Source organism: Anabrus simplex, chromosome 1 (genome assembly GCF_040414725.1).
Source record: "Anabrus simplex isolate iqAnaSimp1 chromosome 1, ASM4041472v1, whole genome shotgun sequence".
NCBI classification, from domain to species: domain Eukaryota; kingdom Metazoa; phylum Arthropoda; class Insecta; order Orthoptera; family Tettigoniidae; genus Anabrus; species Anabrus simplex.
This window is the reverse complement of record NC_090265.1, coordinates 493592266-493610423: the sequence shown is the minus strand read 5'-3', so window position 1 is coordinate 493610423 and position 18158 is coordinate 493592266. Positions and strand designations below refer to the sequence as shown.

Here is an 18158-nt window from a genome sequence, read left to right as displayed (position 1 = left end):
CTATTTCTAAAGATTTGGAAATCGAGAGTGTTATCCTTACGCATAACTGTTACATCTAGAAAATTAAATGAGTTATTGATTTCGTCCTCTTTTGTGAATTTCAAATTGGGTTTGATTTCATTTAACTTATCTAGAACTTCTTGACTATTAGTGATGTCTTTGTTTATAATTACAAATGTATCATCTATATATCTCAACCGTAAATCAATTTCTTTAATTTCTGCTATTATTTCAATGTGCTTGATTGAATCCCTGAATATATCGGCAAGGTTGCCCGATATTGGGTCACCCATTGTTAATCCATTCTGTTTATAACTTCTATTAAATGAGCAGTAATTATTGTCTAATACGAAATTTAATAATCTAGTGAACTCTTCTACTTCCAGTTTACTAAGACTACTGTGTTTACAAATATTATGATGAATAATATTAACAGTTTTATCTGTTGGAATATTTGATAATTAGAAATATAGAAAAAGGAAGATTGTTGAACGAACTAGAAAGTTTATATATTTATTTAGACCAGACGTATATTAAGGATCAAACTCTTAATGACATCACAGACAGTAAAAGCATGTTACGTGAATTAACGCCTAAATTATTAAAGACGGTTAGCTCAGATAAAGTTAGGATACCTAATATATTTAATTCTTCATACTCTAATACTCCACCCATACCTAGGCCTACTTCCAGCAAATTTGATAACTCCGCCCCTTCGTCGTCCTCGTCACAGTTAACTCCACCCATCCTCTCCTCCCTTCCACACTCTCCCATTCTTTCCCCTCCGAGTTCACTACCGCCTCTGCAGCACAGTTACAATATGAGACTCAGAGCCAACAGAAGGGCAGTTACTAACACAATGGTAGATAACAAGTAACAACTTTCAATAAACACGTAAGTCCTGATCTGTTCTAAGCAGCATAGAGAGAGTTCTCTCCTTGTGTTCACCATTTTAAGACTTTCTTTCCTTCTCTTACAGTGAACATTATTCCAGAATCTAATGGCATTTCTCGACAAAGGTCTCTGACAATATTGCCTATCCGTACAAAGGGCCACTTCTATGATAATTCAACTGATGTTTCAGTTTCGCCTTTACGTACATCTACCTTTGAATGTTTTAATACCTACATGCTTGCAACTTTAACAGTGGCCCAACATATTGTGTACATGACATACCTTTTTGTGCTTATGTTTACGCCCTCATTTTGTTGGCAATATACACATTATCACATTGGTGAATCCACAAACAATTTTATTTGAACCATTTTAATTAGAACTACGTATTTTTAATGGAGGGAGTTCTAGTCTCTGACAAGATAGTTTTAGTATGATCATTGACAGTGTTCCATTAACATGTTTTTGTTAATGTATCAATATTCACTTTATATGACCAAATTTTAGTAACTAGCTAATCTTTTAGCTTCTATTTGTAATATTATGTGTAGGCTACTTTTGAAGATTATTTTAGGCTGAAGATGCCTTAAATTAAGGGCGAAACATGTCCCAAATAAGTGTTAATGTGTTGATGTAACCACTATAAGTGGAAATAAAGTATTGAATAGGTGGATTAATGAACACCTTTATTATTTCTGAACTGTAAATTTTCAGTACAGACCAAAAATGAGGTTTATAACATGTAATAAGTGGTATGTTCCGAGCTGACAGCGGAGAGATGGCGTGGAATGTCATTAGTAGACGATTAAGTTTGAGTGGCGTCTTTAAAAGTAGGAAAGATCACAATATGAAGATAAAGTTGGAATTTAAGAGGAAAAATTGGGGCAGAATATTCATTTATAAGAAGGGGAGTTGGGGATTGGAATAACTTACCAAGGGAGGTGTTCAATAAATTTCAAATTTCTTTGAAATCATTTAAGAAAAGGCTAGGAAAACAACAGATAGGTAATCTGCCACCTGAGCGACTGTCCTAAATGCAGATCAGGATTGATTGATTGATTACTTGTTTTGTTCCTGCACAATGACTTTGCAGTGGAACACTAACCTTACACATTACCTGATCTCTTTTGGCAAAAGTCCTACAATAACCGTACACAAGAGTCTAAGTGGTATGACAAGTACAAATTTACACAACTCCTGCCGGAGTAAACAAACAAGAATGAATGAAACATGAATTGAAACCACATACAACAAAATCATATCACAAAACAAAGTTATGGAACACTCATATGTTGTCATATTTTCCATACAAGTTAAACATTCCTATAAAATCTACATATTTCCATGGAAGTACATATAATAAAAGGCAGTCCTTGTAATAAAATACATGTTACTCAAGAACATACCAGACATCTGAATTAAAATCAACTCCTATTTCAACATGGATTCTCTGAAATAAAATACATGACACAAAAGTAAATCATACTATGGACATTGAATCAACCATTAACTCAACATTGTTTTCTTGAAAAAATAATTACATGACACAAATTATGCTCTTCACATAATTCCTCACTGAAATTGGGTGACTAAAATCAGGAATCTTGCAATAATGATTTATGAAAGGTAGCAACATCTACGACATAGATAAAACATACAATTGGCCGCTTCAAACACAAACTCTCCTTGGTAGACACAAAATAAATTGCCCTCACCGGACATCGATGGAATAACAACTTGGAGATCCTTGCTCACGCAGCCAAACTAACCTAGGTTCCCTGTACCCAAGTGAATACATGACACGCTGGTTCCAATGGCTCCTGGCTGATACAAAAACATTGCAAATCAAATTTTTACCCAAGAGAAGTCAAACACAAATATATTTGCCTTCATTATGCTGGCCTTTATTGAAGAACAATCTTCCCCTTTATTTCACATTAAAATAATTCCTATTGTCGCCATAAGACCTATCTGTGTCGGTGCGACATAAAGCCTCTAGCAAAAAAAAAATTCCTTGTCCTAATTTTGATGCCTAACATCTTTCCAGACACTCATTAAACATCGTTGAATCATCTCAAAAGATCATACTCATGTTTATTTGATATTATAGAGTCTCAATAATCCAAGGTAAAAGGGGGTTGGGTAAGGTACCTCGGACTATACGAAGCAACATGGGAGAAATCGTGAAACATGAAAAAAATCAGCAATGATTGAAGCTAAGGTCCTGTATTGTTATTTCTTATGGCATGGATTAAGGTCATTTTTTGAAAAAGTCTTTAATTGACTTCTCTTTCTGCATGTTGCATTGTTTTTGTGAAGTACTGTCAGACCATTGCTTGAAGAGCAGTGTGTTGCATCTGGTTGTTATTCTCTGTAGCGCAGTGCCGCCTAGAATGTGGTGAGACCCTCGCTACGAGTCATATTTGGTAGAGTCTCTACTAAAACTTCTTCCTCACCATCTTCTATCGGTTCATTCAACATTTCAGTGATTGATGCACCAGTAAGTTCATACTGTTCATCATCCTTCATCCATTCTGTAACTTCGATTTCACTAGCATCTTCACATCTGGGTATCTGTGAGATTAGATCCGACAAGTTTGGTACCGTCGTCATCATCATCATCATCATCATCATCATCATCATCATCATCATTGCTGTCATCGGAGTTACTGTTAGCAGACACAACCACAACACTTCTTAAAATCTTCTTCCATGATTTCGTGAGTGTGTCTAACTTCACTTCATCCCATGATTCTGCTAACAAATACACTACGTCCCTCATGGTTATCTGTTTGCGGAAATTTGTGATGTTTTCCTCATGTGTTGCTTCAAAGAGTGAATGTAGTAGGCTGTGCCAATACTTTGTTTTTAAACATACCAAAATGCCATGATCCATATTTTGTATCAAATTTGTTACATTAGGGGGCAAAAATAATGCACAAATTCCGTCACATACTAGTTCCTGTTCTTGGATGTGACCCTGCATTGTCCAGTAATAAAACTGCTCTAATACGCAACCTCTTCTTCTTCAGTTGTGTTTTACTTGGGAGTCCATTCTGTAAACTATGCCTTTTGTACTAATCAAAATTATTTATTCACCTGGCTCTCCACAGTATTAGCAGTATTCTACTCCAGCTCCACATTTAGTTTCTATCTCCAGTTTTTATGGTCCAAGTTTCACATCCATAGTGGAAGATCGAGAAGACGAGTGAGTGGACTAGTCTTTTCACAAACCATCCTTTTCCAGCACTACATTTTGAAGGCATTGATTTGGTTTCTCTATTCAGTTTTTGTGGTGAAAGTTTCACATCCAAACAGGAGGATCGAGAAGACGAGTGGAATAGTCTTTTCTTTGGATTCATTGTTATTGTTCTTTCTTGCCAGATGTTTTTTAATTTTGCCATAGCTATATGTCCTACTAAGATGTGATGCTTCATTTCTTTTTCATAGTTATCCATATCCTCTATTATTGAACTCAGATAAGTATATTTGGGGACAAAACATGATGGCCTCAGTTCCTGGAAGCGAGCTTGAAGTCAGAAGTCATTCACACCCTGCACCCTGCTGAGTTACTGAGTTCTACGTGATCCTTGTTTGGTCTGGAGAGGTTGCCAAACCACTTTCTTTCACACTGTATTCAGTCTTTACCCTTCCTTCATGTTGAGTACAGTAGACTATTAGGCAACTTTGGCTACAGTAGACGTAGTAAATCCTATAGCCGCTAACAGATTCTGGGCTGCCGCTGGAGAGTAGTGGTGTTAGGCGAGGTCGTCATGTTTTGTCTCAAAGTATAAACTGATAAACTCTTTGGAGGTTGTTTAGATGCTGTGGTAGCTGAATCTCTGCACCTTTATTGACTATCATTAGTTTTGTATTGGTCTCCAATTAATCTCCTTACCAAGATTGTGACTTTCATGTTGTACATGATCCATTATCTCAGCAAGGTCCTGTACACTTCTGGCTACAAGTGTGGCATCGTTTGCAAAACAGGTTATTGATTCTCTTCCCTCCAATCGAGAACCCCCTTTCCTAGTTGTCTAGGGCATTCCTCATGATCACCGTAGACATTAAACAGCTGAGGTGATAAAATGCATATTTGTCTCACACCTTTAGAAACTTTGAAAGTTGATAATTCACCATCCACTCTTACTTTGGTCAAGTTGTTAATGTACAAGCAGTTTATAATTAAAATGAGATGAGACAGTATTTACTTTTGTTCTAGAACACACCACAGCTTTTCTACCATTTCTATTCCCACAGAATGCAATGAAGGTCCTTTTGGTAGTCAACAAATCACAGACACAAGGGAATGTTGAATTCTTGTGCCTTCTCAATCAACTGACGAATATTTAGAATCTGTTCCTTAGCTCCTCATTTCATGACAAAGCTAGCCTGTTCTGATGGGAGCTTATGCCTAATGTAAGACTTCAGACGTTTATGATATGCAAGAAGGTTGCATGCGATTTTAGCGAGGTGATTCAGTAATTCTCACAATCCCTTTTTCTTAGGTGCACTGCTCACAGCAGTCTTTAGGTTGCTCCATACTAAGTCCACAGAGTCAGTGCAATTTGTTCTTAATGTCTGCAGTTTGAGACAAAATAGCCTCACCAAAGTTACAGAGAGCAGCATCATCAATTTTCATTTCCTTTACCTTTCCTGTGACTTTGAGGACATGGTCTGAACAACATTCATCACCAGGGTACCTTCTGCTGTTTAAGATGGAGGATTTCTAACGACCTGTAATCAGGATAAGGTCAGTTCATACACTGTATCCAGGGGATATCCACATATGTCAACGATGAGGGTGACATTCAAAGAGTGTATTGGTGACAGCCATGCCCTTATCCACATAGAATTGCAGAAGGTGCTCTTCTCTACATTTCTAGTCCCAAGCCTATAGCAACCAACGTGTGTACTAAGGTGATTTATCAAATGGTGTGTCACCAATCTAGGTATTGAGTCACTTTAAATGATGAGAACTTCTCTTTGAGGTGTGCCATCAGTACAGCATTCTAATTGGCTGTAGCATTCTTCTGTCTCATCTTCAGGAGAAGCAGATGTTGGTACATATACCTGTATGATGTTTAATTTACAAGGTGTTGAGTTTAACTTGATAGAAATAGTTCTATCATTAACTGGATAGTACCCAATAACTGCACTACGTAGCATCTTTGGAACAATGAATGCTTCACCATTCTGGTTTTGATGATTATGTCTGGATATTCTGTGTTTCTATTGGCAGTGGTGAAAGGCCCATCATCTGTCCATTGTGTCTCACAGAGTCCTAGGATCCTCACGCCATGCAGTGTCATTTCTCTCTTGACAGTCTGTAGGAGACGACACATCCCAGCTTCAACATCTCTCTGTGATCTCCCCGGAGATCCGATTGGGGGTCTTCAAACCCTGGAATTACATTTAATAGTAGATTAGAACATTTAGAATTGAGTAAAGCTATTGGGTTGTCTTGGGAATAATAATTAGGTGGGTTCCCTTATCCTTCCTCACATCTACCATGGAGACGGACACCTTTTGCAGCTACCCTAACATGGAGAACAAGATGTTGTGTGGTGGATTCCAGTGACATTTTCTTCACTGAGAGGGGGGGGGGGGGGTGGGGGGCCAGTATCCCATCTAAGAGGGCTCATCTGCCTGAAGTCTTGGCTCTCTTAGGGAGTCGGTTATTTACAACCACCCAACACTTGACGTTGAGTTGATGGCTGTAGGGTCTACTCAGTCCCATAGCAGGAATCCCTGGCCAGAAACACATTAATACAGTAAACAGTGGTAAACAAAGGCTTCAGCATAGGCTTAAGAAAGGACCTTCCTGATTGAGAAATGCATGACAGTGAGATAGCAGGACCGTCATTGGCCAGAAAGCACAGTCTGAGATTATACGAATTTCAACCAATAGTAGCTTGCACCTGACTGTACTGTACCACATCACTGCTCCATGCAAATATTTGAAGCTTGCTTGTAGGAGCGTAGAAGGTGGAGTATGTGTTCGATGATATTTTCTTAAACACTTCTTATACCTCTAATATGTAAAGACGAATTCTGACAGCTAGGGCTGGAGGGAGGAGCATAGCACGTGCCATTTCACGACGTTGCCACATTCCAGCATTCCTTTCTCTTGCTCCTCGCTTCCGGCTCACTTGTTCCCTCGTTCATTCTGACCGCTGTGATCTGTTGTAGACTACCTGGTCAGACGGTGTCGTCCCATTTGCGATCACTCAGGTAAAATGCAAGACTAATTTATTTTTGACGGGTTAAACATTGTCCCATTTGCGATCACACTTATCAGTGGCATACAAACAGTCAGATTGCTGTGAGAGAATTCCTTACTGAAGGACTTGTACAGGAAGACATACCTCAACTAACTGGCGAACTACATACTAGGATTCTTACGAATCGTATGTTGAAACTCATTAAATTACTTATATTTACCATTTGAGACTGATGTGTTAATATCGGGACTGGCAGAGACTAAACGGGACTCAAATAAACCTTTTACTTAGAATTACCACTTTGTTGTGGGTTTAAAGGCAGTTAAATGTGTTTTAAGAAGTAGGACAAAAGATGGGCATATTAAAACTGTTGAATAAACAAAGGATTTTGTTGTAACATTTTTGTTCTTTGACAGTGTTAACCCTTTTTGAAGCAATTGTAGCTCACCTCAAACTTAACAGTTAACTTACACTTTCTTATACAACAGGGGATAATATTAAACTATTCACATATTCAAACCTGTTCAAATATTCATATTGACACGTTAAGTAAACAGCTGCTCAAAGTACAATTAGCCTACCTTCTTCTGTCTGTATGTATGTCCACCCCTCAGTCTCGTTTCTTGATACTGGGTTGGGATGAGATGAGATTAATTTATACAGCATGTTTCTACGACTGGATGCCCTTCCTGGCACCAGCCTCAATTGAGGATCTAATGAAGATTAAATGTATTATGCTGAATGATTTTTTTTTTCTATTTGTTTTACGTCGCACCGACACAGATAGGTCTTATGGCGATGATGGAATAGGAAAGGCCTAGGAGTGGGAAGGAAGCAGCCGTGGCCTTAATTAAGGCGTGAAAATGGGAAACTATGGAGAACCATTTTCAGGGCTTCCGACAGTGGGGTTCGAATCCACTATCTCCCGGATGCAAGCTCACAGCTGCGCGCGCCTAACCGCACGGCTAACTCGCTCGATGTGAATGAAATTGGGTAAGGGGGTGGGAGGACTCAGCTCTCACCTATGGATAGGAACTGTACTGGCACTTGCCTGGAAGTGAAAATATTAAACCATACAAAACCATTCTGAGAACAGCCGACGGTGGGGTTCTAACCGATGTGTTTCCTGAAGGCAGAACTTGGCTCCACAGCCATAGCGCGTTAAAATGCCCGGCTATCAGCCTAATTTCACCTATATAAATAAAATTAATTTTTTTTTTTCTGTACGCTCAGATTAGATGTGTTAATGTTAAGAAAATGTTTAGATTAAAATAAGTTGAAAAAATGATTTTATAATGATAACGCGAAAAGATGATATTGCATTTGGAAAATAGTGGCTTCGAATCCCATTGTCGGTAGCTCTGAAGATGGTTTTCCATGGTTTCCTATTTTCACAAGAAGCAAATGCTGGGGCTGTACCTTAATTAAGGCTACAGCCACTTCCTTCCCACTTCAAGCGCTTTCCTATCCCACTGTAGCCATAAGACCTACCTGTGTCATTGCGACGTAAATCCAGCATTAAAAAAACCCATGTCACCAAACATCCCTGACTTTTCCGTAAATTTCTGGAAGAGTATCCATTATACAGGGAGAATATTTTAAGTGTTCCAACTTCTTCTCGCATGCCGTGGGAAGTCCCGAGCGAGCGCCATACGGCTTCTGTCAACACGGCGAGATAAGATGTGTTCACTGCAATGCGCAGCTGTTTAGCACTCCGTCCCTCAGTTAGTTACAAAATATTGGACTTTTAAGGTATATTGTGAGGTTATTATCACGATGGTAATACACTATAGAGCAAAGAATATTTTTGGTCGAGTGTTATTTGCACAAGAAGAAGAAATCAGTTAAAAGGTGCCTTCGAAAATTCCGTAGACAATTTCCCGGTGCGACAGTATCATCAAAACGTTACGTGCATCAGCTCGTTTACAAGTGGCGTAGTACTGGTTCCATAAGCAATAAGAAAAAGAAGCGAAGGAGAACAGCTCTCACATAAGAGAGGTTAGAAGATATACAGGCAAGACTCCAGGTCAGTCCACATAAGTCGCTTCGGAGATCAGCTCAGGAAAGTGGTATTTCACCTTCTTCAGCACGTAATGCAACAAAATTGTTACGTTTACGATCTTATCGGACTCATTCAGCCCATAACATACTGCCTACAAATTTCAATGCAAGAATACAATTTTGCAATTGGCTAATAAATAGTGTCCACGACGGTGTTGTGGATCCAAACTTTCTTTTTATGAGCAACGAAGCCTGGTTTCATTTGAGTGGGTATGTCAATTCACAGAACAATAGAATCTGGGATACAGACTACCCGCACATTTTACAGCCGAGACCTCTGCACGATGTGAAGGTGGGTGTGTGGTGCGCTATCAGTGCCAGACGAATTATCGGTCCGATATTTTTTCAGGACACGATTACTTCTGACCGTTATATTCACAACATTCTGGAACCATTTTTTGCTGAACTGACTGAAGAAGAGGAAAGGTACGGCTATTTCTAGCAGGATAGTGCAACAGACCATACGGCGCGTAGCTCTATGCGACGGTTACGGGAAATATTCGATGATAATCAGATCATCAGTAAAGGCTTATGGCCGCCTCGTTCACCTGATTTAGGCACATGTGATTTTTATCTATGGGGAAATCTTAAAGGAAAAGTTTACAGGAATAATCCTCGAACTGCAGAAGAATTAAAAACTGAAATTAGGAACATTGTGCATTCTATCGGTGTCCATGAATTACAAAGTGTTTCGAAATCTCATTACAAGATGTGAAGCTTGCATTGCAGCTGAAGGAGACCACTTTCAGTATCGTCTGTAAATACTGGTGAGTTCAGTTTAATTTCCTAGTTGATTTATTTATTTATTTGTTTATATATTTATTTATTACTGGTGAATTCAGTTTAACTTCCTAGTTGATTTATTCATTTATTCATTTACTTATTTGTCCAGAGTATCTATGTAGCTGGCGAGTTCAGTTTCGTTTAGTTTCTATAGGCGTAATCATGCCGCTTCTTCGAGCCGACTATGCCTGCTTGTCATGGCGGGCACTGCGCTCGCTGTCTCCGCTTCCCAGCACGCCTAATCCTCGGCTCTCCGCTCTGTATTTTGAAATTAATCACCCTGTATAAAGCATAAGGATTGCCTTTCTTTGTCTCAGTGACTTGCATGGCGTAAGTAAGCACGCAGATAGCATAACAACAGAATGTCTACAGCTGGAATAATTACAGTATGTTGAAAACTACAGACTAATATTACCTCAAAAAACATTCAACAGAGAGGGGACGGGTTTGGAGAATCCTTATCGCACAGTTGTGATGAGTACACCCTAATTAGCAGTCCCCTTGCTGCATTGACGTTGGAAAACCCTGACAGGCTGCTGATAATTTTACAGTGATCGCAAATGGGACACAAACCGGTCTTTCTTCACATTCTTGTTTTCCACTGTAATGGGACTGATCACAATGGGACAGATTTTGCTGTGATTGCAAATGGGACTGATCACAAACTTACTAATGGCCACAAAACAGAAACAGACATAGAATGCCACTCACACTGAATTGCTTCCGACGAGATCTGAGAAGTGAGAGGTTTGGCAACTCCAAGCAAGACGAGCTGGCCAGAAGATTTATCTCCATGACAACCACAGTCGCCCCACCCTCGTTTCCATGGCAACCATATCCCCTACTCGTTTTATCTTGCCCCGGCAGGCAGTAAATGGACCTCCCTCTAAGAAATATCAGATTTCAACTTTTAGATATTAGGGGTATAGTTTATATTACATATTGCAGAATGTATTATGGATCATTACTAAATCTTTTGCTTACTATGTGGTTTATTTTCATTTGATCTTGAAGGTTTTTACGATATTGATCCATACAGTTTGCATTTTAATTAACCATAAAATCAGTAACTATAAAAGCACTAACTGTGAATTGTCTTATTACTGATAAACAAATGCTCATGGACTTTTTTACAGGTTTCAGTAAGATCTACAAATACTACCCACATAATTTTGATGTATCTATAATAGTTTAGGCAGCGCATTCATGTTTAAGGGTCCCAGCTGCAAATTTTTTTGACTTGCTCTAATTTTACAAAGATCATGCTGCTTCTTTGATAAGCTAGCATAATTATATACATAGCCTATAATGATCTGGAAGAAATAAGCTTTCTAACTGAAAGAATTACTTAAATTGGTTGAATAGTTACTGACATTATTTTCAATATACAAACAGAAAACCTAACTTTCTCTCTTTATGATATTAGTATAGATTTCTTTCAAATCACAAAGATATATAAATATTTCTAAATAATTATGAAGCTTCAGTAAAAACATAAATTTGCATTTCCTTGGGCTAGTCATCTGTTTTGATCTTTCAAACATATTATTTAATTATCATAATTGTATGTATCTTCTCTCGTTTCCTCCACTCCAAGACAGTACAATGGAAATGAATAGTTATATTGACACAGGAACTTTGTAACCTGTGGATTGTTTAGGTTGAACAATTTGTCGATTTGTTGGTTAGTGGTTATTTTTCTGTTAACATTTCCTCAACAGATCCACAGGTGGGAAGTAATAATACCTTCAATGCTGGCTCTAGATCAGATGATCTGTTCAACAGAAGTTCTGTGGACCAGACTGATGATGATGATGATGATATATTTTCTACTGGAGTCAGAAGCAGTAAAAAATCAGCATCTACTAAAGTCATAAGGTGAGCTGATGAGTTAATATGTTTTTATATCCTTAGATGGAATAGAAAGTATTAAAATTTTCTGTTACATTGTAATGATAAATGCTGATCAAGCTGAGCGACAGCCTTTGACTTCTATAGATATGAACTTTCCACTGGCTTCAACAGAATTTTTTAAATTTGTCCATGCTGATACAGATAGGCATGTATGTTGTTGAAGGCTAGCAATCATTCTGTCACCTTTGTTTGTAACAGGATTCATCTTATTCATCCTAATATCCTCATTCCTAGAAACATTGTGACCTTCCTTTGTGTGGAAGTTACTGACCTCAAATCTTGATCAAACACTGCATAATGTCATTCCAACTTTGAAATGCACTTAAGAGCATCAAGATAAAGGAAATTGATAAATGACTCTAAAATCTCCATAGCAGTATGAATTGTGAAGTGATATCTTGTTAGCCATATTAAACACCGGTCAGTCTGCACAGGCCAGGCAACTTGAATGAGAGTTTGAACAGGGTTGGTAATGAGCGACATTCCATATTTTTCTATCACTGTGCTACACACTTACGTCCGACTCATTGGCTGAATGGCCAGCATTGAGGCCTTCAGTTCAGAGGGTCCCAGGTTCGATTTCCGGCCGGGTTGTGGATTTTAATCGCCTCTGATCAATTCTCCTGGCCCGGGGACTGGGTGTTTGTATTTGTCCTAACACTTTCCTCTTCATATTCACACAACACACTACACTACTAACCACCACAGAAACACGCAATAGTGATTACATTGCTCCATATAGGGTTGGCGTCAGGAAGGGCATCCAGCTGTAAAATAGGGCCAAGTCCACTTGTGCGACAATTCATGTGACACATTTTGCACCCGCGATCCTACAGGTGTGGGAAAAAGCAGTAGAAAAAGAACAAGAAGACTGTGCTATATACGTACCAGAAATATCACATTGAAGCCATTAGTACCTTCTGTCGATAGTACAGTGATATAGTAGTGTGGCTACCAAGCAAGTTGGCCGTGCGGTTAGAGTTGCATAGCTGTGAGCTTGGGTTCAAACCCACTGTCAGCAGCCCTAAAGATGGTTTTCTGTGGTTTCCCATTTTCACACCAGATAAATGCTGGTGCTGTGCCTTTATTAAAGCCACAGCCACTATCTTCCCAATCCTAGCCCTTTCCCATTCTTACATCTCCAAAAACTTTTGATGTATTAGTGTAACATTAAACTACTAGCAAAAATAAGTATGGTGGCTGTCCATGAGTGTTTAATTATCATATCTGCGACATCTGATTAGAATTGTCCAAGGTAACAATCAACACTAGCTGAAATGAATCTATATTCAGTTCACCATAATTGTGCATGATTCTTTTGCTTCTGTCGAATATGTATGGGCTTTTGAAGTTGTGTATTCAACAATGTATAGCTGGCAACATGTCAGGTTATCCGGTAAGTTGTGGTACAAGTTGTTAGGCTAATGTCAGGCTCTCTACTGTACCATAGTTACCAGCAAGATACTGTGCGCGGTTTTTGTGGTTCTGCATTGACTTAGGGATGTATTCATATGATGCAACTTTTGAGTCTGTTTGAGAGTCCACACTAAACAGATGTTTGTTAATCTGTTAGAAGCATAGCACAGATATAGCTTTGAGTCTGTTTGGGAGTCCACCTTAAAAAGATACTTGTTCATCTCTTAAGAAGCATAGGAAATTACTCATTTTTTGGCTGTGTGGCCCTCTGAGAGCCTTATCCTCCTTTACAATAATCTCCCATTCTTCTCTGCCTGCCACTTTCCTCCAACTTCACCCTGTCAGCTCTCTTAGGTCTTGCTCCACATCATCCATGCATCTCAGTCTTGGTAGTTTTACTTTTCTTCTTCCTCCAGATTTACCATCCTTCACTCCTTTCAGAAGCTTGATGTCATCCATTCTTATCAAATGACAGTCATTGTAACCTCCTTCTTTCAATACCTGCCACTATGTCTTGATCTTTGTACAAAGTTTGTAGCTCGTTCATCATCATCATAATCATCCATTTCCCTCATCTAGCTCCCACCAGGTTGGGATGTTTATGGCACTTACCCATCTTCCCTTATCCAGCCACCATTGTTACTCCTTAACTGTGTTCAAATTCGTGTTTCTTTCATTTATTTATTTATTTATCATTAATTCATTCATTCATTCAGCCTGTGTAGGTGGCTAAGTAAGGACTCTTGGCCCCCTCTTAACCACTGTAGTGTACATCATTGCGAGCAGAGCTTAAGAGTACAAAATAATATATAGTAAATAATAATCTACACAGTAATACATTCTTGATAATTTTCAATCACTTGTTCTGCATCTCCTTCTTCCCTCCTCGTATCTGGGTCTCCATCTTCCATTTTAACATCCTTCCCTCTTCCATCTTCGTATCATGTCCAAACCATCTAAGTTTATCCCTCTCCGTTCTATCGTAAAGCTTTTTCTCTCTGATTTCCTTCCTGACGTCATCATTTCTTCTTCTGTCCTTTGTCTTTCCCATCATATTTCTTAAACATTTCACTGGCCTAGATTTTATTCTCCTGTGTCTTTTGTTGTGTTCAGGTCTCTGTTGCACATGTCAGTATTGGGCACCAGTGCATCTTCTTTCACACCAGGTTTCTCACATTCTGGTAGAATGTGAATTCTTTTACTGATTTCCATGTCCAGCCCTACAGTTTCAAGATTTTGTCCCTTTATTTTTATAATTCTTTTCCCTTCTCTTTCTCCTCTAATCAGCACCATTGTCTTACTCTTTTCCATGCTGATTTTTATTCCATAATTTCCGATGATCTTACTCAGCGTGTCAAGTTGCCCTTGTACTTCCTTTCTGTTTGCTTCCCACACCACAATATCATCTGCATTCAGCTCCCTGTCCCCATATTTTACCTTTGTTTCCTTCACAATTGCTTGCACATATTTTATCATTTGTTTTACAAATCATTTTGATCGTATTACTTTCCATATCTTTGCTCTAGGTACACTGTTGTAAGCCTTTTCTAAATCAAGGATTGTCATCATATCTCTTCCATATTCCCAATGTTTTTCCCTTAACTGCCTCTGACTGAATATAGGGTCTAATGTTGATCTTCCATTTAGTAAGCCATACTGCTCTTCTTATAGTTGCCCTTTCTCCTTTTTTCTCATTCTCATTTGTAGTACCCTTCAAATACTTTTGCTACCTGAGATATGAGGTGATTCATTGATAATTATCATGTATCTATCTTCTTGTTCCCCTTCTTAAATACAGGTATTATTACTCCTTTACTCCAGTCATTTGGTACAACTTTTTCTTTCCAAAAACATGTAAATAGTATATACGGCCATTGTAAACCAACAGGTCTACCATTATCATTTCCACAAACAATTCATCCAAACTTGCTGCTTTTTCCACCTGTTCCATTGTGATTTCACTCTCGAATTCTGCCTCCTTACGCGCAGCTTCTATCATCTCATCTGCATCCCTTCTGACATTTTGGAGTTCATCATATTTTCCTTATCTTTTCTAGTTATTATCTCTCCTTTTTCTCCTTTCACCTGCTTTGTATAAAATCTTTCTTTTCTCTTCCTGCTTACAAGTCTATATAGCAACCTTTTACTGCTATACACATCCTCTACCAACTCTTATGTAAATCCTTCCCAGCTTTTCTTCTTAAACTTACTTTCTTGCACATTCTTTGTATCTCCTCATACTTTTTTCTACTTTATTCCGTTTTATCCCTATTCTATAGTGGCCGTGCTTTCTTCATCTTTTATCACTGCTTCATTACCCTCTCGTTCTACGATTGTGTCTATCTTTTACTCTTTCATCTTTCTGCCACAAGTACTCCCTACATAGCTTACAGATGCTTTTTTAAACTTGTCCCATTCCACTTCCACACTCTACGTCTCAGTTCTAGATATATCTTGTTTGTTTATATTGGAATTTTTCTTTTACATCCATGTCCTTTAATTTACATAAGTTACTTTTAATTTCTTCACTCTTATTTGTTTTATTTTTGCCATTGTTCCTACTTTCATTTTTGCTACCACTACTCTGTGGTCTCCATCAAAGGCACATCTCAAAACTGTCTACGATTAGCTCTTTCCACCAAGAAGTAATTAATTACTGTCTTTGTCCTTCTGTTTCCCCATCCATATGTTGTAATCTTTCCACTATTCTTCCTGAACCATGTATTGCCCACACTTAACCCATTCTTCATACAAAAATCCACCAACTTCTCTCCCTCTTCATTCCTCTTTCTGTATCCAAAAGGTCCAATTACTTTTTCCATTTCTTTTCTGTTGCATCCTATAATTGCATAAAAGTCTCCCATGGCAGTAATTTCCACAGCCTTCATTATTCCCACCAGTGTCTCCAGGAATTCGTCTATATATAATCTTTGCATCCAATCTGGAGTTCATACACTTGGATGAGATCCTTTACTCCATTCTCTGTCTTCAACTATATCGTGATCATTCATGTAGTCCACTGTATCTGTATACTCATCTGAGATCCTGTTGGTTATCATCCCCACTCCATTCTTTGCCTTACGTCCTCCACTGCAGGAGAGAGTGAATCTCTTCAACATCCTCCTTCCTTCCTTCCTTCCTTTTCCTCTCCACTTAACCTTACTCAATCCCATCATATAATAATAATATAATAATAATAATAATAATAATAATAATACAGGATATCTGTTTAACGCAGGGGTGATGAAAGAAGGTGCGGGCTTCAATGGGTCTAACTACAATATCAAGATTAATTCAAACTTAAACTGAAGGTTATATTTTCAGAACTTCAAACTTAACAATTTTTCAAAACAATGAAATACCAGGTACAGTGATAATCTTAAAACAAGTCCAGGAAAAGACAAGATAAGTGGTCTTAGCAGATCCTGGGCTTCAAGCCCCTCGCTTTACATTTCCTGAGCTCCTAGCTCAAATTCACAAAAGAGCACAAATTATTCAAGGGCAGAAATCCCCCCTAATTCACGAGCACTTGCTCTCCAAAATATAAATATCTAGCTTTCCAGAGGCTCTCTTAACTATTACAAAACGCGACGTAAAGCCCCTAGCAAAAAAAAAAAAAACTATTACAAAACCTGAAAAAGAGCTAACAGGCTCTCAGTTTTCCAAGCCTACTGAAGGCAACATCAACTTACAATTACTGGCCTCTCCAGGCACATCTTACAATTTGAAAATAATTTATACAGGGGTATGAAATACCCAACCTACTGGGCCTTCATGGAAAAAGAACAGGTTAGATAACTAACCCAAACACAAAGTGAATGGAGGCACACTGCACTCCAATATAATGAACACTTAAAAACCTAAAGGGCTGTAGGCCGATGAAACGGGTTATTCCCAAACTACTGAGGTGACTCATATAGAAATTACTTTACCACATTACAGAATGAAAAACAGTTAACTTATAAAAACGTAGTCGCCTCAAACCAAGATGAAGGGGAGCTCGAGAGGGTAATTCACTCTCTATCCCCGATTTACAGTTAAAGATTTTATGAAGTTTTTACATTAGCCGGAAGAAAGTTACATTTTAGAAAAGCTTGTTACATAACTAAAGAGTCGGACCTTTCCCTCGGGTTAAACTGCGGAGGTAGCAAGAAAGAATAAAGTTACGTGGCCATTACCTTGTCGATGTTCTAACTGCCGACGAAAGAGGCCGCCCGCCTCCTGCTTAACACACACACACTCAGAAAGGTGACGGTCAATTGGCCAAGAAGCGTGAAAAGCCGCAGTTTATAAACCCTCAGGGAAGATTCGAGATCATTCAAGACTAAACCAGCCACACCCTCTCAATTTAATTGGTCAATTCCAAAGTTACACTCAGAATCGAACAAGAAGCCTGTGATAGATTGAAAATTAATTATAGAAATTAGGGATAGGCTAGATTCAAAACTGGCGGAAAGGAAAAGGAAATATTGCCAACCCAAAAATAAATGAACATCAATGTTAAAAAACCTAGAAATACAAAACTTCTTTAAATTATAAGTTTTTTCACTTCGCACCAGGGTGCATGATCATCCATTTTTTGGTGGTGTCATCTGTAGAAAAATGTCCAAACTTCTTGATGTAGAGCAAACAAAACAAGGAGAAATTCAGTCAGTTTAGGAAACTTCACAATAACAAAATCACTCAATATTTTAGTGGTGACATCTTCTGATTAAAGTTCCAAGTTGGTGTAGTTTCAGTTTCACTGTTTTACCAATAGAAGAGTTCATTTAGATGCTGGTTTTGAATGCGCAACGTTGAGGTGTACCTTCCAGTACAATAATAATAATAATAATAATAATAATAATAATAATAATAATAATAATA

General features: G+C 38.3%; 1 protein-coding gene across 1 annotated transcript in view; it reads left to right on the top strand.

Annotated features, from left to right (window-relative positions):
* The window catches only part of FAM21 (Family with sequence similarity 21), a 205746-nt gene that overhangs the window by 88350 nt on the left and 99238 nt on the right, over nt 1–18158 (top strand). Inside the window, exon 9 of the mRNA XM_067135340.2 lies at nt 11684–11840. Within this exon, the coding sequence (XP_066991441.2) occupies nt 11684–11840 (157 nt within the window). The remainder of the gene's footprint in view (nt 1–11683; nt 11841–18158) is intronic.